Consider the following 20,937-nt stretch of genomic DNA (forward strand, 5'->3'; position numbering starts at 1 on the left):
CCCCCTATCCCCCGTATACGGTGTTCTTCAAAAACAAGGTCCAACTACGCCCCCACCCGGCCTTCCTCACAAAGGTGGTGGTGCAGTTCCATAACAACCAGGACATTTTTCTGTCTGTCTTCTTTCCAAAGCCTCACAGCACCAATGAGGAATGTTGGCTACACACATTAGATATAAAAGACCATGGCCTGCCTAACATCTAAAGGTCTAAGCCCTTCCACAAGTCTATGCAGCTTTTTGTAGCTATGGCGGACAGGAGAAAGGACTATCAGTGTTGTCCGAAAGACTCTCTTCCCGGATAACTGCCTACATCCAAGCTTGCTACGAGCAGGTGAAGGTTCTGCCTCTGGCCATCGTGAAGGCTCATTCCACAAGAGCCCAGGCTTCATCAGCAGCATTTCTTGCGCAGTTATCAGTTCAGAACATCAGCAGGGCTGTGTCATAGGTGTCAGTTCGTACCTTCATGTCCCACTATGCCATTACCCAACAGACCTGTGACAATACCAGTTTCAGGAGAGCAGTGTTGCAATCAGCCCATCCATGAACTCAGAGCCCACCTCCAGGGATATTGCTTGTCACCTTGCACGGAATCGACATAAGCAAGCACTTGAAGAAAAAATGGTTACTAACCTTTCGTAGCTGTTTTTCCTCAAGATGTGTTGCTCATGTCCATTCCATGACCCGCCCTCCTACCCCTCTGTCGGAGTTACCAACAAGAAGGAAATGAGAGGGTGCGGAGCCAGTGACGCCTCTTGTACTGGTGCATGTGCATGAGGTCCAGGGGGCACTAGGGTCAGCCCTACAGATACCACTAAGGGAAAAGATCTCTGGAAACTGTGCACATGGTGCACATACACCAAGTATGGAATGGACACGAGCAATACATCTCAAAGAACAACAGTTGCGGAAGGTTAGTAACCAGTTTTTTTTAACACAGAAACTAACTTAATAGAAGTAATGGCTTTTGGAAGGTTGGAAACAATAAATTGAATAAATAAATACATTAAAAAAAGATATAAATTTGTTAGGAAAGTTTTTTGCAGAGATGTCTATATATGATGTGGTGGGAGAAGGATTTGGATAGACGAATTACCCCAGGGGAATGGCTTTCCTCTGGAAAAGTGGACAAGCAATCTGTCTCCTAAGAGAGATTTTCTTTAAGATACAATTTAAAATGGTACTTCACAGGAGTCAGATGGTATTTAACAAACGTGATAGATTTGAATGGGGGATAAATGTTGGAGAAATTATGGTAAAAGAGAGGATTATATGCATATATAGTGGACATGTCCAGTCATTAGAGAATATTGGGATGTGATTAGTCACCAAATATTGCCGATTGTTTGTTAATACATATCCAACAGTCCTTTGGCAGTCCTCCTGGGGCTTCCTAGCAGAAATGGTCACATAAAAGGAAACAAAGAATCTTAGCCACTAGTAGGTACTACACTACTGATTAACCTCTCACTAGAAAAAGGAAAAATAGTCTAAAACTAGAGGAATGGTTTTGTTTTTTTAAAAAAAGGCAGGTTATGGAAAAATCAATGCATCAATTTCATATCTAGCAAAATACACGACAAACAGATGTTCGATATTTGGCTGCCATTTATTCAATACTCAAAGTACATTTGCCTGCAAAAAAAACAACCCAGCACACCCGTCTAATATTAGTGAATATTGATGTTTGATAATCACACCGTTTGATAAATGACTAGTCAGTTTCACTCAATTTAATAAAACAGCCCCTGGATGATATAAAGACTCACTCTGCAATATGAATAAAACCCTGTTAAATAGAGAGATCGGATGATGAGAGTATTGTTTGTTTTTTCTTAAAAGCTCACTGTTGTAATTGTTGTTTTGCTTAATATTTATGACAATGATTTGTAAGCGTGTTAAAATTTCCTAAATAGCTATACAGTACTAAAAAAAATCCCACTTTTTCTGTGCATAACTATAAACGATATACAGGTATTTAGCAAAGTATGTTTTTGCTTTAGTTGGTATGTAGAATTTTGTGGTCACAGAAATCATGTCTTTTATATACATGGCATGTCCTGAATGGATACGTTTTAATTACCTAATAATTTATTCCCATTCCCTCCCCTCAACAAACAGATGTATGAACTAAGCCTGCTTCGTCTTTTCTTTCTAGGGTTGATGTAACTGAAGTTCAGATAGCCATAATAATCCTCTTCTTGATGTCTGCGTGTGGCGGAACTACTATGTGGGACTATAAGGTAAGTGTATCAAGCATTCAGACTTTCACAGTTTTATCTGAAGCTGTCATGTGCAGGTGTGTTGATGTTTAGTCATTGCTTTTCAAATCTTCTGTGTTCAGTTTGTTGTATTTGTTAAATCTTATTTTTTATTTCAATTTTAATACATACAAAAGTTGCTTCATATACTTATTATAGGGTGCCTGTTTCCATGTAGTTCAGTACTGTATCGCTTGGATGTGATGGTGTGGTTTCCTATGCATGAATTTAGAGCTTCACAAAGGAAAAAGACCCCATCTGCCATATATAAACTTCAGGCCTGGAAAATACATTTTGATTATAGTTCAAAGGAATCTTATCCACCATCTATATTTTTCATATGTAATAGTTTCTATTACATCCAATTTTTATATTTAATTATTCCTGTACCATAAATTTCTGCTCAAAATATTTTTTTAAAATAGACTGTCTCAACTGTAAAACAAACTGTCCATTAAAATCTACAAATCCAATGGGCTAAGTTTTTTGCTTTATGCTGATGTAAATATGGAGTAACTGTTAAAGTTAATAGAGCTGCACTGGATTTACACTTGTGTAAGAGCTGATCTGGCGCCATAACTTTAAAATGTCTACCCAGCAGTGTTCTGGCATCAGTATATTAAAAAATATTTCTAGTCTATTTGAGGGAAAGGGGAACAGCTCATATATTTCATGTAGAATAGGACCATATAGGATTGAATGCAAATATTTTTAAAAGTTGGAAACAATTTCAGTGAGTCCTGCTGTATACTGGACTGTAGTTCCTATTCCTGGTGGTGGTTTCATCTGTAGAATACACAGTACTAGTTGATTGGAATAGATATTAATATCATGCAACATCAAGTTAATTTTGCAGTCTGAATTATTTTGGTAATGTTTTATTGTACCTGACTCATTCATCAATCTGGCAATTATGAAATGGCAAGTTTTTAGAGGGAAATGCTGTCTTAAACAGTTCGGTTTTCTTCTCCCCAAATAGCTTTTGTTCTTTCTGAAACTATTAAGATTGAAATGCAAACCATAAGTGAGATCTTTAGACTTCACAAACTTGGCTAATTGACTATATATTCTTTTTGTGTTAATTGGTGGATTGTTTTGAGATGCAGGGGTCTCTGCCTTTGATTTTAACATTAAAGAAAAAACAAGTCTGTCTCCAAAAATATGTAGTCCATGGTTTCAGAAAATTTATTGCTACTCTTTTTTTAACCCTTTGCTGCCTTGGAAGTTTTCTTGAAACTGCATTTGACTCTAAAAGGTAAATATTTTGTTAAATCTATATCTGGGTAATATACATAATACAAAGATACATCATATGGCATATTATGTTACATAATCACAAAGCAGGCAGATGGAGTTTGCATTTCCTGTGGTGCTCCATTGTGCTGACCAATGAATTTTAGAAAGAACTATCCTTTTTCCTCTGACACAGATTTCTGTGGAATCAAATTTGAAATAGTTAGCAAAAGTATAAAAAGAGCTTTTTAATGGTGTTGCAAATATAGCTGAATTTCAAGGGCAGAATTTAACCTCCTACTTCTCCAGGACTTAACCCCCAAAAAAGGCATCTTAAGGGCAGGATTTTGTTGATTTGAGTATAAGTTTCAAGGAAAAGGGATAGTTAAAATAAAGCAATACAAATTTGTTTTTGAAGTCTTCAGCAGCAGTTTAACTTTTTCCAAGGAACAATGTCCTTTAATTTTTTTTTAAACATTTTTCTTGCAAGATCCCTTTGCTAGACCTAAAACTGAAGACTTTTCCTGTTCTTGGAATAGTGGGTGGAGCATTGTTTTCCTGTTCCAACTATTTCCATGTCATCTTTGGTGGTGGAGTTGGCAAAAATGGATCTACAATCGCAGTAAGCTATTTTAGAATTTAAACTGTATTCTAATATTGGGGTGGGGAAGAAAAGGGGTGTTGTCTGGTTTGTATGTTAAATTCTTACATTACAAAAAAGTTAGTACTTCTGACCATCTTACTGATTGAGTATTTAAGCAATCTAATACATTGATTCTATTGTTTGATATACCTTAATGCTGTCTGTAAAGCCATTAAATATATATGAATGAGACAGCTAATAAGAACTCAACTCCAGTGGTAATCCAAGTCATGTTTTCTGTATACCCTTGATTAGGGGTTTTGTATTGTCAGAGAAACTGCAATGAGGTTTGAGTTTATAAAATATAATGGGAAAGAAAAGTCAATGCCAGTGCCCCTGCTGTACAGCAGTTCAGGACCTGATTTTTTTTCTTTCAGACATGTTGAGTACATGTGACTTCATTTGGCTTTTAGTGCAAGTTGTAGTTGGTCAGCAGTCCTAAAAATTGGGCACAAAAATTTATGGTATGATTCAGGTTATGATGAGAAACATTTTCTGCTTTGTGTGTTTCAGGGCACTAGTGTTCTTTCACCAGGCCTCCATATAGGACTAGTTATCACTTTGGCAATAATGATCTATAAAAAATCTACAACTCAGCTGTTTGAAAAGCACCCTTGCCTCTATGTCTTAACATTTGGATTTGTGAGTGCTAAGATCACACAAAAATTGGTGGTAAGGAATCTTATTTGTTGTTGTTGGATGTGTGTATTTGGTACTTATGAAAGTGAGGAACTTTGTAAGCTCTCCCACTCAACTCTGCTAATATACCCTGTTGGTTATTGCAGAACCTCTACTACTACTATAACTAATCTGGGCCTGTCAGAGACTGGCTGGAATTCACCAGGGGGACCTAAATGCCACTTGAGGTGGCCATGTTCAAAATTTAGTCCTCAAAACACAAGGTGCCTAAACTCCCTAGGCTCCTAAGTGCCTTAACTTCCACTGGAGGGAAATGGAGGCCGCCACCTCAGTCCTGCCAGCAGTGTGCAGCTTAGTATCTAACTTTCACCTGTGCCCCAGCAGGGTTCACAAACTAGATATTTACCCACTATCTCTTCTGTGGGATCCAATCCAGTAGATGTGCTCAGAGGCCTCCATAGAGCATAGCAACTGGATTGGGGCCTGCACAAAACAGCCTGAGGAGCAGGTGGTGATGACTCTGCCTGATCCAGAACTTGGTTCTCCCATGTCCCAGATGAGTGCCTTAATTACTGGACTATGGGGGTGTCTCAGTCTCTCTTGTTGAAACTGTTTCACTTTTATAAAATAATTATTCATTGGGCCAAAGAGGGGGAGAATGCAATTTCATAACCCACTGGTTAGGGCACTAACCTGTGATGCAGGAGACTCAAATTCAAGACCATGTGCCACTATTTAATTAAATAGTCAAATATTTTGTACAAAGTGGAACAGCTTCAACAGGAGACATCAAGACCCATCCAAGAATACCCTATAGCCCAGTGGTTCAGGCATTCCTGCCTTAACTTTTTAATCTTTAGACTAGGGCATACAGAGTTCTTCTAGACAACTGAAATTACAACGTTATGTTTATCTACTTTTTTTTTTTCATTCGTAAGAGGGCAAGACTCACCAGACTGAGATCTGCCTTACCCAGACAGGAAACCATAAACTCAACAAGCTCGTTAGCATTATTCTGGATATAAATATTGGAGGGCTTTTGTCTTGTGACTCTTTTTGTATGGGTACAGACTCTGAATATTCCAGGTGTCTTAACAAACCTTCACTGTATAGCTAAATAGCAAAGTATTTGCTTCGAGTTGAGAAGCAACTACTTGGCTTACAGTAAGCATGGCACAGACTCACTGCTTAGACTTCAAGTGTATACAGAGCAGAGAAACAAGGAAGGACTGGATCCAGAAGGCACATTAAGACTGTTTTGAAGGTGTACAAGAACTTGTAAACACAGCTAGTTACCAGTCAGAAGGGGAGAAGGCCTTTGGGAAGGAAGAGCTATATGTGCAGTTGTTACATAGCTGGACTGGATCCAAAGTTAGCTTTTTCTACTTAATGGAAGTCTTTGTAGCTAACACATTGACAGCAGTAACATATAGGATCAGTCAGTGTCACTGTTTTGTTGTCTAGTCACATGAGCTTCATGGTGGCATCACTTTCTTTATTATGGGTGGTGAGGGGAGAAACTTGCATACTTATGCTTCTTTTGTGTAAAGAGGTTCTAGGGGTAACAGCAACAGCAATGCTGAAACTAACTGAGCAGCAAGCAGGCATGTATTAGAGAGGCAGAGGAGACAGGGTGAGCCAAAAGCAGATTTTGTGGTGGTGCTCTTGGGCTCACCCAAAAGACCTTGCTAAATAGTAGCAGAGCTTAAAGTAATTTTAAATAGAAAATGTCCTTATTAAAACCTCCAGTTTTTTTATTAGTCAATTGCACAGGTTGACTGTCCCTTTTAAGAGCATTATTTATTTGTACTGTTCCTTAATTTAAATATTTGTTACCATAATAGTTCATATTCTCAAAGTAAATTTTTCATTGATGCCAAATGTCAAACTTTGTAGCTATATCGAATCTTGTTTTATGTAGGTGGCCCACATGACAAAAAGTGAGATCTATCTTCAAGATACTGCATTTATTGGGCCAGGTCTTCTATTTTTGGACCAGTACTTCAACAGTTTTATTGATGAATATATTGTTCTATGGATAGCTTTGGTAAGCATTTGTTTTAAACTTTAATTTACAAATCCACCGAAACAGTGTTAAATACTTATTTTCATATGGAAGCCTATATAAGGGGCAGGTTGAAAACTCAGTCCCTCTTTTCCGATGCCATCATTTAAACTAGTTGTTTCCAGTGTCGTAACAAGGGCGAGGTGAGTGAGGCACTTGCCTCGGGCACGCAAAGCGGAGGGGCGCAGCTCTACCGCAATCGGCGGCACTTCAGCAGCAGCTCTACTGCCACCGGTTCTTCAGCGGCAATTCAGCAGCGGGTCCCTGAGTCCCTCTCGGAGGGAAGGACCTGCCGCCGAATTGCTGCCGCCACGTCATTCATTATTCGGCGGCGAGTCCTTCTCTCCGAGAGGGACTCAGGAACCCGCCGTCAAAGAACCTGGAGCCGGCCCTTGCCTCGGTCACAAAAATTCCTTGTTATTGCTCTGGTTGTTTCTCCTTTCTTGGCATCCAATACAGTAGTAGCTATTCTCTACAAGACATGGGGCTGAAGTTTAGGAAAAAAGAAAATCATGGAGACTCATGCCATGAATTCAGGCTTTTGCTTTAATGTAAATGTTAACCTGAATTTAGCAGAGTAACTTAATAATTCATGCAGATCGAAAGCTTTGTTAGCAGTGGAAATATAAATACATAGTTAATTTGCAATAATGGTTTTAAAAAGTCAAACTGAAGTTAAAAGCCATCTTAATTTACAGGTTTTTAAGTTAGCTGAGTATAAATTTAATCACTTAAATACCTTTTTAAAACTACCGACCCAACAATAGATGGGATAAACAAAGATATTCTTAAAATAAATGAACATGAGGGCAGAGCTATAGGGTAGACCTTTTGGTTTCAAAGCTTTTTTTGTAACATGAATTTGTTTTTGTTTATTTTAGGTCATATCTTTGTTTGATTTGCTGAGATACTCCACTGGTGTATGCATGCAGATTGCTGCTCACCTTCGCATACATGTCTTCAGAATTTCATCACTTCAAGCTCCTGAACAGGTTCAAAACCATACTGACTGACTAGTAATTCAAGCAGAAGAGGAGAAGCAGTTAGGGGAATAATGAATGAAGTAGATCCCCTTTTCAGGAATACAGATATAAAGCTTTTCAAGAAAAGTCAATGAAAAGCTCCGTAATTTGCTCAGATAACAAATACAATTACTTAAATATGAAGTTGTGCAGAGTCTATTGTGATTTATGCTTGTATCATGAAGCATAAAATTCCTCCATTGTATTGTAGACATTGCAATCATTACTTTTGATCATGGATTCATCAGTCTGAAACTGATTTTTCTGCCATGCACTAGATTCTGCTTGATTGAAAAAAGATAGACTGACTACAAATCTAAAGTTATGTACCAGAATTAAAAGTACTCACTATTAAAATTCTAAGAGCTGTTTCACTTCACACAAGTGGAAAAATGACTAATTTTCTTAAGTTTACATTGTTTCTAAAATCTCAAACTGATGAGAATTGCTATAAAATTAATCAGATTTCTAGTCTGTGCCTAAAATTAAAATTTTCAAATCAAGACTGATTAAAAATTAACCATCCAGCAACTCTCTGCTGCTGTTACTATAATATATGGTGTTTGAAACGGTGAAGAGAAGTCAACAGAGCTCAGTGCCTGACTAGTCCAACCATTTTTTTTGTTTTTTTTTTTTTTAAAAGCTACTTGATTTTTCTCTTCCTTCCTCCCCTGCTTCATCTTTTATAACAAACTCTGCCCACCAATTCCAAATATCATTATCTCTTTGGGTACAGGTTCAGGGGTGAAGCTTCCATTTCAGCTGTTACTGAAAATATATATAGCTTGAGTTTCCTTCTAAGGCCTGGCTTCTAGTTTTGCACGCATTATAATTTGTAAGTAATGCTTGTTGCTTGCAAATTAGATACTTGATGGTACTTCAGCATTATCAAATACATATAAATGGCATACATTTTAGCTGTAGTTATTTGCAACTGTAAACCTGGAATGTAAATCTGCAGACTAAATATTTGGCCTATATATTTATAGAGCTTATCAGCAAGTATCGTTTGAACACAACAGTGCAACCTATCAGATTAACTGCCATCATAATGTGTTCTCTGTAGTTTTTACTTTGTTATGGTAATAACGAGCTGTATGTGAGACTTTTTTTTTAAACACAGACTGTTCAAGGAATTAAGTATAACTTGTCAGTATTTAAGTATAAAAATCTGAGTACAAAACAGTGTGAAATTTTTTTCTAATCTTTTATCAGACACTTCACTGTATTTCATCACAGATTATAAAATGGATTATTGTAAAGCAATAACCAGTGTGATAAGAGAGCTCAGGCTGTGAAATGAACTGGTTGGTTAATACATTTGTCTATTTGAAAATACTGGCCAAAAATAAGGGTAATCTAAAACCCAGTGTTTAAATCAATGAGAATCAGCAGAAGAGACCTGACTTACTGTAGCTAAAGGCTAGTGACATTTCCACCAAATCTAATTTTTAGGTAGCAAACATAACATAGAAGTCAACCCTAACTTTTCACCTCTCCAAGCTGTTTCAATAGACTAGTTACAAAAGCCCTTCAATGTGAAAGAACCCCTTATCAATTTCTGGCTTGCATTTTAAGCAATGAAGAATGCAGTTCACAACATTCCCAAAGCTTGGAATATACTAAACACGTTTTCACTTTTGTGAAGAAACCCACCAACATTATTATTGTAATAATATCATGATAATATAATGTTAGATTTCAAGTGGTTGAAAGCTCTCAGCCTTCATTCACCTGTGATATGATACCTGCACTCCTGTGGTGGTGTTTCTTACTACTGCTAATAAACTTGAAAAACATTCTGAATAAAGATTATACTTTCTGGGCATGAGGTTCTCCACCCCATTTATTATTAGAGAATCCTACTGGAAAACAGGATCACTGATTGCTGAGGCTATACTACTGCCGTAAACTCACCACTTGCCATCAGTGGTGCTGCACTGACCATGTAGACAAGGCTTAAGAGTTCATCCTCCTCACCCTGTTCAAGAAACTGGGAGAAAAGCATCATGCACAGAGGAACTTTTAACAATCATTTTCATGCATGTTATTCATAAGATATATAGTGAAAAGTAATAATGACAACTTTAACAGTTCTAAATGAGATGCATCAGTTGCTCTGTAAATACTGTAAGCGAGGACTGCTTAATGAAATAATTTTCAGTTACTCAGCAGTTTCTCTTCCACAGCAAGCTCAGCCTTATTTTCACTAAGCAGTAGGCCTAAGAAGCTTGTGTTGTGCTCTCAAAACAAGTTGCGATGTAGGGTATAGTTGTGCCTGTGGGTATTAATGTTGTGCAGTAATAAAATTATGTTGTAGGCAATTCTTTCTATTGGACTGAAAAACATTTGTTTGACTATATCATACCAGAAAAGACTGAGTAAATCTTACAGCATTATCTGATTATACTTAAATGACAACTTAGAGATAATATAAGTGGAGTTCCATGACTTGGTAGACACCAAAGAGTCTCACACTTTAACATGTCTTCCCAACATGTGTGAATTAGCACAGAACAAGTGTTTATTGCTCTGAGTCCTAATAACTGTTGTGGAAAAGTGTGGCTGCAATGGTGCTTACTAACTCAAAATTTCAATCTCAGATAAGTAGCTTAGTAGTTTCCATTGCATAGGCCATCACAAATCCCCTCTCTAGAAGACTGTTCCCCTCCTCTATCCCAGTTTTAAACAGGGACTGAAAAACTGCCCTGCCAATATAAACAGCTGGTCTAGATGTCCCTATCCAGAAAATAGTGCAACAGTAACTCCCTAAAATATGACACAGGCTCCAGAATCCAGGAAGCAGTCAGAAAATGGGGGGGAACCCAATTCCAAAATGTAAACATTAAGTAATGAACAAATATTTTATACAGAATCTCTATGGTCTGGTTTTGGAACCCTTTGGAAAACTGCACTTTTAGAGCAACTCTAGAAAAGACTGGACAAAAAAAATCATTCTTTATGGGCATATTACTATACATTTTTATAGAATCAAAGCTAAAACTGTCATTACAACTGAGTGTTAGTTCCTCCAAGTTATATTTGTTAGTGATGTCAAGCAGCTAATGACCAAATGTTATTTTTTGTATTAAATCAAAATTTGAAAATATTTCAGGGATTTCCTAAATTGTAAGAAATGAATGTGTATACAGTGGTTTTCTGTAAAAGAAATGCATGAAAACTCCAACCTGGCTGTAAAAAAGTAAATCAGAATTCACTGTACTGTGATATACAAAATATAAAGAATTTACTTTAAAAACTTAATCGTCACTAAACTGCTAATTCTTTCAAAAAGCAGCAAGAACTACCCTTCCAACTACAGCTCTGGAGATGGGCATCTACTTTAATATCGCTTCCAAAATGGTCCACAGGAACTGATAGTATCTAGATGTGTAGTTTTATCAATAATCACTGCAGACTGTGTTGTAAATTGTTGTTTATTTTGGCTCATTTAAACCAATTATGTGCTCTATGCTGTAAAGCCAAAACAGCTAGTTTAACATGACTAACGAGTCTTGCCGCCTTGGCAAACGTATGTCCTTGTTAGTGCAGTAAAGTACAACGTACAGCTTATAATAAGGCTATTAATGATACTTTAAAAAAACCTTCAACCATTACAGTGTCTAGAACAGAAAAAGAGTAAACCACAAGATGTAGTCTAATAACCTAAAGTACCAAAGAAATATAATTTGTGTGTAGCATACTTTTAATTCCTAAACTTTCTGGTATGTTATCCTGCTAAATATGCAAGATATATACACAGAACCTAGGATTATTTTGGAGGTTTCTTTAGTTCACAATTATAAAGTTGCAAAGGTACATTTTTGCATAACGAGTATCAAGTTTTTAATGTGTCCTTTTAATCCTGTGATGTCATTATTGGTGGAATTTTGTGATCCATTTTGCATTAATGCTAGCTATGGTACACAGATTCATATTCACCTTTTCCAAGAGGTAAACATCTATTAACCTCCATACTGCTATAGTCTTGCATTTTATAATACTGCCTTAGTGTTAGAAAAGCAACTCTCACTGCAATGAGGTTAAGGAGGATTCGAGCAGACATATTAATAGTTTCTGAGGAAAGAATCCAGTTTGCAATCTCTTCCATTAAGAACATGAAAAAATAGGATTATCAAGTTCACTAGTAACATTATTGAAACAATACATGTAACAGTTTGATTAATAGGAACTCTTAAATTGGAATTTTAAAGGAACAGACTTATTTTTCCATGGCTAATGGCTATAATTGTATCATGTTACTTAGGTGCAAGTTGTTTCTTCACTGAGCCATCAGAATAACATGGACTGAAGAGACTTGCGAACAGTTGCCATCTCTTGCTGTTGCTGTTACGAGAAAGGAGATAACACTGAACAAATGCAACATTTAGGAAAAAATACATCAGTCTGAAATATTGAAAGAATTAAAAGTGAATGTTAAATGATTTTTCTACTTAATGTTCTGTCTTTTCATTTTTAACTGTTTTCCCCCATAAATCAAAGCTAATACTTACAGTGTCCATCATGATTTTCTTTTGCAACATAGCCATTTCTTTGCGAAGTTCATTTTGTGCACCTGCTAGAAGGTTTTCATGATTTTTCTCCAGTTCTTCCATACTCTAAATGACAGAAATTAACTTAGTATAAAACTGCTAATATTTATTCTCAGTTTTGGTTTTAAAAAAAACCCCAAAACCTAGATTTCCAAACAAATCCTATTCACAAACCAGAAGTAAACAGAACTCGCTGAGCACCATACACAACTGGTACCACAATCACTACAGAGTTCCGAACTGACCAGTCAGCCACACACCTCAGTTAGAACCTGAAGTATGCAATCAGGCAGGAGAGAGAGAGACACACACACACACACACAGAGAGAGTACATTACTGTGTTAAATGTAAACTAAAAAAAAATGGGGGAAAGTTTAAAATATTTTTGACAAGGTAAGGAAACTGTTTCTGTACCTGTTTCATTTAAATTAAGATAGTTAAAAGCAGCATTTTCTTCTGCATAGTAAACTTTCAAAGCTGTATTAAGTCAATGTTCAGTTATAAACTTTTGAAAGAACCACCATAACCTTTTGTTCAGAGTTATGAACCATCTCCATTCCCGGGATGTTTGTAATTCTGAGTTTCTACTGTATCATAATTAGCAAGTTACAACCTTCACAAAGGGGATCATAATTTCATCTTCTAGAGTTATCCCACAACTGGAATTTCCAGTTTACAACAATATACTGAGTGTTGATTAGACTACCAACACCATTTAAAATATCTTACTTATCTAGTAGTGGGTTAAAAGGGTACTGCATAAAGTTGACTTGGTGAGAGTAGAGCATGAAACTGAGTAACAGCTGAAAAGGGCATCTTGTAACAGTGGTGTTTTAAGAAAACTACATGCTGAACTCTAACAAGCCAATGAGAGCTACAGGTGTAAAGTGCCTCTGATAATCAGGCCTGAGATATATTCCTCTTTCCCCCCTCCTGTATTCATAACTTAAATGCCCTGCACTGCATCACTTTCGCATACTATTTGGGACCTGTAATCCTGCAAATGCTTAATATTGTGCATAACTTTAAACATTAGTTGTCCCATCAAGATAAGTGGGGCCACTCAAAAGCATGAAGTTAAGCTTGGGTGTAAAGGTGTGCAGGATTTGAGTCCTGATTTTATTTGGAAGTACAAGCACTACCACAATCTTTTATTCCATTCACTTTGCATCCTAAGTAGTAACTGTAATTTGTCTTTCTAATTTTAACATTGCTTTTATATGACATGTTAACTGAAAGTTTGAAAGTACTAAGGTATGGTTAAATACGCTTTTATTTCAAGTGTGTTCGTCTAATATTAAGATGATAGGTAACTAGGTTTTAGTTTTGGTTTCTGTTTTAGCAATAGGACAGGGGTAAGCAACCTATGACATGTGTGCCGAAGACGGCACATGAGCTGATTTTCAGTGGCACTCACGCTGCCTGGGTCCTGGCCACTGGTCTGAGGGGCTCTGCATTTTAATTTAATTTTAAATGAAACTTCTTAAATATTTTAAAAACCTTATTTACTTTACATACAACAATAGTTTAGTTATGTATTATAGACTTATAGAAAAAGACCTTCTAAAAAGGTTAAAATGTATTACTGGCACCCAAAACCTTAAATTAGAGTGAATAAACGAAGACTTGGCACACCACTTCTGAAAGATTGCCGACCCCTGCAATAGGGTATGAGAGCACCTTTTTTGTTTTCATGCTAACTGTGAGATTTGAAAGCTACTCTAAACTAGACTTGGTTGAAACTGATAGAAAAGTTTTCCTGCCAAAAAATGAGGTTTTGTGGGGAAATGTCATTTAACAAAACTTCAATTTTGATGTGAAATTTTGAAACAAAACAAATTTCCACTTCAGTCTGGTTTTTCCCCTCACTCCCTTTTCTACTCTAACACTTAAAATCTTCCTCAACTTTTTAAAAGTCAAAGGTGGGGTTGAGAATTCCGGACATTATTCGTTTTACTGCAGTCAGAGGGGGAAAACATGAAATTTGTTTTTCTACAAACAAACAAAAAATGAAACAAACCCTCAAACCCCCAAATGTCATTTCAAGCCCCCCACAAAAAAAATACCTTCCACATTTAAAATGTTTAATTAAACTTTTTTCATTTTGTTGAGTAGGTCTACTCCAAATTAAATTTCATTTTTTCTCTCTCTTTTTTTGGTAGCTATATTCAATTTTTTTCAGAATGGTTATTAACTTTTAAGTTAGTGTAAAACTAATACACTATATTAGTAACTTTTTAACATAACCAGATTCTTCATGTCCAGCTAACTATGAAACTAACCTATTGCTGACCACAGAAAATGCAATAACACAGACTCGAGTACTGCTGAAAACGTTTTATTTTTAAATTGTCTATGGTAGCAGTTAAACTGTTTTCTGTACCAGAGCTCAGGGAAATGTAGAACAGTGGTATCTTGGAAACAGATGGACCCATTCTGTGGTCTTAAATCAGCTTAGATTAAAAAACACAGACTTGGTTCAAACTAGAGAGATACAATTTATATTATTCATCTCACCTATATTCCAGAGCTATGTTCACCTGGCTTCTGAGACAGGAAAGAAGGTAAAGATACAATATAGACTCTTCTTCATTCAAAAGTTAGATCTACCTTATTTTAAAATAAGTAGTGACCACTTTACAGTAAGAGTACATCTATAAATTGTATATGAAGGGTTAACAAGTGATGTTTTAATAACTTAGATAATCAATTGTTAAGAGTCCATAATCTATTATACATATTACTTGTCTGTAATGTATTTAACGTCTGTTAATCATTTATTAACCATTTATGTTAAGGGTATGTTTATAAAGTGTGAACCACACTTTCAATATAATATCAAAATACATAGTAAACCAACAAAACCCCAGAAAGTCAGTTAAACTGAAGTGAATATTAACTGCCCCAGTTGGGCCCACTTTCACAGAAGACCCCTATTTTGGACTGACTTTTGTTGCTGGCATCAAAGTGCATAATCAGTTTTAATATTGGTTTATTAAAAGTAATACCCATTGTCCTATGTTTGGAAAACTCACCCAATGAAGCATAACTTCTTATCATAAAAATTACTTAAATTTTAATTTATTTAAAATGAGTATTTATCTTTCTACAAATAGCTATTTGTAAAAAGATTACTGACAATGGGTAGCACTATTCTATGGTAGCCATTCACTCTTACTGAGACCACTACCTCTAACACAAGCATAACAAATGCTAAATTTTGGCTTATGCTTTATTTTCAAATAGTGTGAAATATTACACTATTTTATTTAAAAGAAGTGTTCATAACATTAATCTAACGCCTAGTCTTCACACAAAGACACATTGGTTGAACTACAATTGTGGTTACTCTTAATTTGATTTCAATCTGATTTATCAGTTTAGCTTGCACTGGTAAATATACAGATGCAAGGTAAACAGATATAAACAGTTTTAATCAGATGTGTGTGCTCACCCAGGGATTTGACTGGCTTAATTAAATCACTTTTTAAAACAGATTTTAGTTATGTGAGTACAACTTGGGTGTTTAGACAAGACCTTCATGGAAAATGGAACTATCCTTGCAGACTCCAAAATACCATTACACAAACATTCTTGATTAATTAAAGGAACCATGTGTAAGGCTCTCTTACTAGTATCATCCTTAAATGGATTTTAATTAAATAATTATTGTAAAATATAGGGAATTTTAATCCTATTTAACTGTAAATTTCAATGCAGCCTTACCTATGGAGTCATTAAGAATCCCTCTAACAGAATCATGGTCTAGCTTTAAAAAAAGTATATATACTGGACCTTTAAGAACTGCTCATACAGCTGTTTAATTGTTTTGAGTCTCTGACTCTGAACTATTCTTGCTTGTTGAAAAACCTTCTGTTGCTGGCGAAACATATTCTAAAGCACAAAAAAGAATCATGTTAATTGACAAGCAGTAGTTAGGTCAATGCTGTCAGGGTTCAAAAGTAAAAGTTCCCCTTTCACTGGAAATCCACGTTCTAGAATCTATAACATGGATGTCTGGTAGAAAACAGGGATGGCAAGGAAAGGGGAAATGCTGCCCAAATCCATTCTCTAGACCTATGTTGCTGTCAGGGGACAGCACAACTTGTAAACAGAAGATGAACACAACTTCTTCCAAGTAATCTGAACTGATGCAATGTGCTCCCAGAGTAATTGTGCCCCTCTGCCATTATATAGCTTCCTTCCCCCCATTATTAGGGTGACTGCTCTTGTTCTCTGTTCCTTGTGAACAGGATCGTGTGTAAATGCTATAATTCCCCAATGTCATCCTACCCTACAAAGATTTGGCATCGCTTCCCTATTTCCATCCCAAGCATAATGTTCCAGTCTCTCTTACTCTATCCCACAGTCTCTAGAGATATGGGTGGAAACTTGCCCATATATAGTGGGACATTTAGGGTCTACTCTGATCTTCCATGAGAACCTTGCATCTCTGCACTGAGTCGGCATGTGGCTCCTGCACATGAGAAGCATTTACCTCTATATTGATAAGGCTAGGGAGAGACACTACAACATCAGATAGTCTTTATCACCTCTTCAGTTTGCAATACATCTGATAATTTATAAACATTTTACACTTGGAAGTCCTAAAAAATAAAAGAAAACTTTAAGACACAGGCAGTCCCCAACACCATATGTTTTGTCTGAAATTCATGTAAAGTGTGTTTATACCTGTGAGAGGTTGGTGTCTAACAAGAATAATTAGCACTTGTGAATATATTATAAAACAAATGTATCAAACAGTTGCCAGGCTAGAAACAAACCGCTAGTTTTTCTTCCTGTTCCTCTCCTTTCTGCATGTCCATATCCCATTGTTGAAATAAAGTCAGGAACTGCTGGGAATACTCCTGGTTGAGCTTCTGTCTATAAATACATCACAATAACATCTAGAGTTAATTGATCACTTATGAAAAGTGCTATATATTATCATCCCCATTTTACAGGTGGAGAAACATGTCTCAGTTGGCATGGTTATTATAATTGTAGAGCCACTAATGCCAGAAGAAAAACTTTAAAACATTCTGTTTATAAATAATACTGTTTACATAGGATTAGAAGATGAATTGCCCAAATGTGGGTTTCTTTGGGTGGAGGGTTTGGAAGTGGGAAGAGGAAGGTCTCTTTTCTTGAAGTTGAAGACCGGGGGCTTGCATAATTTTTCTACCAGTATGTCAGGAATGGCACAAAATAAAGACCTAAGCTACTTTTGCTCATTAAAATGGTGAAATATGACCCTAAAAGGATTCTGTTCATCAATTTGAAAAATTAAGAACATAGATGTTTGTTTATAGGCAAACTAATGTCATTTAAAGTTATGTATTGGGCAGAGTGCATTTAAATACAACTACCAGGTCAATATCCAAATCAGAGCAAATACTATCAGAAATATCCAACTTGTTCTGAGTTTTTTAGGGATGAAAAAAATTAGGGAGGTTACTTGGACCAGTGGCAAGTGCCAAAGGTGCAAAGCCAAGTACAAGTAGAGGGGGGCTGGTGTAGAGCCTTGAATGCTTGCCATGCATTTTAGATGCACTTCTGTGCGTGTAGCACTTCTGTCTCCCTCCCCGCCCTCACAGAAACTGGGACCTCTCTCTCCCCACTTCCTCTCTCCTCACAGAAACTGGGATCTCCTCCCCGCCCTGTCCATTGCTAAGGGGGTAGGGGAATTGGGTCCCCAGGAACCACGCCTAAACATGGAGAAGGGGAAGATGGGTATTAGGAAAGCTGCTCTACTATTCCACATAGGGCTCTTAATTACATTGGACACTCTCACAGTGGAATCTTTGGCATAAAAACAAGAAGGTAGGTTTATACTGATTCACAGGAATTTAAATAAATTAGCAATTAATACATTGTGTGTGCATGTACAATATTTTATCAATGCAGGTTTAAAATACCAACATTACTCCTGGATGATAAACCAGGGGCAAATCTACACTACCACATTACATTGATGCAGCTGCACCTCTGTGGCGCGTCTGGTGAAGACGCGCTATGCTGACGGGAGTGCTTTCCTATCGGCATAGTTTCTCCACCTCAACAAGAGGTGGAAGCTATGTCATGGGAGAGAGTGTCTCCCGCCAACATAGCGCACGGTGCGTACAACACTTATGTTGATGTAACTTACATCCTTTTTACACCCCAGTGACGTAAGTTACATCGACTTAAATAGTAGTGTAGATCAGCCCCAGGAGTGAGTTATGCTGGTCCTTCCAAATGAGTGCCAATAAAACCTTTGAATCATATTGTTAAGTATTTTGAACATATGTTATAGGTGTCTGAAATATTTTACTAGTACCGTTTTTCACCTCCTTTTGCCTTTAATGCCTGTCTCTGAGTAATTAAACATGCCTCAGAGAGAAAGAAAAATAATGAATTAATAGTTTAAAAAATCCAAAAGTAACCTTAGATTAGTTTTCAGTACATAATAAAATTTATGAGTAATATTTTTTAGTTTGTAAAAAGCATTTGACTTTATTTTAAACCAAACAATCAAATCTTACTGAAAACTTCTACTGGAAATTTTTCAGTTTTAAAGTGGAACAAAATTTTGACCAAAAATAAAAATTGTGTTTGCTCAGAAACTTTCATGTCAAATTTCTCTTTCATAAAATAAATGAGATGTGTTACTCTATTACTGCTGATTTAAACAAAGCAGACACACCTAACCAGATGTTTGGGTAGAATGTCCCTTGTGACCCAAGTAGATATGACACAATTCCCTGATGCTATGACAATATATTCTGTGGTCCAGAAAATAGGGCTTTGGAGCTGTGCTCCGGCTCCGCTCCAGCTCCAGGCAAAAACCTGCAGCTCCACTGCTCTGGAGCTGCTCCGCGCTCCAGCTCTGGGCTCTGCTCCAAAGCCCTGCCAGAAAAACAAATTAAACACATTTTTTCCAGCAGTAACTGTGACTCTTACCTCTGTTCTTGCTGTGTTTTCCAAACATGTTCAATTTTCTGGTTACTGGTTTTAAGAGAAGCCTTAGTATACATTTCTAATCTTTTCCTCTTAGCCAAGAGAGCCTTGTTAATGTCAGCTGTATTTAGACAAATAATAATCAGAAATTGTATTATGTATTGCAACAGATCTACTATGCATTTTATTAGGAATTTCAAAATATTTTATTATCATTTTTTTATATAACTTGTGCATTAGTGAAGCGCACACAAAGTTTTGTAATTGAAAAACTGCTCATATGTCTTGGGCTGCTGACTCTTAAAAATATTATTTATTCAAAAAGCACCGACTAAAACTGTTTTGGAAAAATATGTATTAAAGTTACTTGGATTTAAGTAGCAAAAGTGTGGGCCTACCAACACTGTCAAAATCTTTTAAATGAATATAAGTGATAAACAATTTCTTATTCTTCAAGCACATTAAGTAACTTTAAAAAAGGATGGTTTGAGTAAACATCACCATTTTATTATGACATAACTAAATTTGTTTGGAAAGTTATTAAGCAAATTACAGGTATACCCAATTTCATGACTGTAACAATCACTTTGTTCCTTCTGCTATAAATTACTTCAAGGCTATATCAGCTGATCTCTTATTGTCCCTCTGTATTGGCTCAGACTGATGTCTCATTGCTAGCTCCATTCTTAACTACTATTTCTGTGCAGGTGGCATTATCTCTTTCTCTCAACACATTTTCTGATTACTCCATATCTCATCCTTTTACCTATCTTTAGTCTACATTAGACTAAATTAACTTCCTATTATTTAATTATTCAAAGACTGAAGTCATCTTTCTGTTAGATTGCTCTGACTAGCAGAGCATTCTTATATTTACCTCCAAAGCAAGAAATCTTGGGCATTTTTAAACAGTTAATTCATGCACAAGGGAGGTCCAGAAGATCCACTCCTACTTTGAGGCCCACATACAAAAGATATTTATTCTATAAGACATCTATTTATATATGATATAAAAATAAAATTACTACTCAACCAATTGTTGAGTAGATGTCATCTTGTTGTCATGACCCTTCTTTCCTGTCCTCTTCCTTGCCACTTCTTTTTGCCCCTTTGTTACACAATGTGTTAATTTATATACGGTAATAAATTTATGTCCCTGTTTTCTTACACCCCTCCTACTTCCTGATCTTCAGTTTGCGTCTTCACTGTGACAAAAAGGGGAAGGTCACGGTGAAAGGGATAGCTTTTTCACTCATACTGCCCTGCCACTCTGGAACGCTCTCCTCCAAATAACTGCATAAGTTCTTGTCATACTTCATCTTTAAAATCTTCCTTTCTGCTTTAGACTGTGATTGGTATTAAACTCCACTCATATATCCTTCCATTCTCTCTTCTTTGATCATTACTCTATAAGAATACTTGTATCTTCACTATGTTTACATTTTAGCACTTACCTTGTATTGTTCCATTTATGCATGTCAGTTGTCACTTTCTGCTGGAAAGTGGCTGTATCCAATGCTATAAAAAGCGATCATTTTACTCTTCCTCTCACATTAAACCTTTGATACTTTAATTAAAGCTACT

General features: G+C 36.4%; 2 protein-coding genes across 11 annotated transcripts in view; one reads left to right on the forward strand and one right to left on the reverse strand.

The window, feature by feature from the left end:
• CHPT1 (choline phosphotransferase 1) overlaps positions 1-12,373 on the forward strand; it is a 40,300-nt gene extending 27,927 nt beyond the window's left edge. Inside the window, exons 4-9 of the mRNA XM_039483647.1 lie at positions 2,156-2,240; positions 3,982-4,113; positions 4,648-4,806; positions 6,695-6,820; positions 7,720-7,830; positions 12,128-12,373. Of these exons, the coding sequence (XP_039339581.1) occupies positions 2,156-2,240; positions 3,982-4,113; positions 4,648-4,806; positions 6,695-6,820; positions 7,720-7,830; positions 12,128-12,172 (658 nt within the window). The 3' untranslated portion in view covers positions 12,173-12,373. The remainder of the gene's footprint in view (positions 1-2,155; positions 2,241-3,981; positions 4,114-4,647; positions 4,807-6,694; positions 6,821-7,719; positions 7,831-12,127) is intronic.
• SYCP3 (synaptonemal complex protein 3) overlaps positions 3,421-20,937 on the reverse strand; it is a 32,241-nt gene continuing 14,724 nt past the window's right edge. For 7 of the 10 annotated variants that reach the window (XM_039483694.1, XM_039483684.1, XM_039483700.1 and 4 more), the window contains exons 5-8: positions 19,357-19,474; positions 17,199-17,298; positions 16,210-16,308; positions 12,315-12,479 (exon numbers count right to left, since the gene is read on the reverse strand). In XM_039483694.1, coding sequence (XP_039339628.1) covers positions 12,315-12,479; positions 16,210-16,308; positions 17,199-17,298; positions 19,357-19,474 — 482 coding nt within the window. Of the gene's footprint in view, positions 3,692-7,782; positions 7,852-9,777; positions 12,208-12,314; positions 12,480-16,209; positions 16,309-17,198; positions 17,299-19,356; positions 19,475-20,937 lie in introns of those variants that run through there. The other 3 variants (XM_039483738.1, XM_039483755.1, XM_039483748.1) reach the window with 3 other exon arrangements.

This window comes from Mauremys reevesii, linkage group 1, assembly GCF_016161935.1.
Source record: "Mauremys reevesii isolate NIE-2019 linkage group 1, ASM1616193v1, whole genome shotgun sequence".
Classification (NCBI taxonomy): domain Eukaryota; kingdom Metazoa; phylum Chordata; order Testudines; family Geoemydidae; genus Mauremys; species Mauremys reevesii.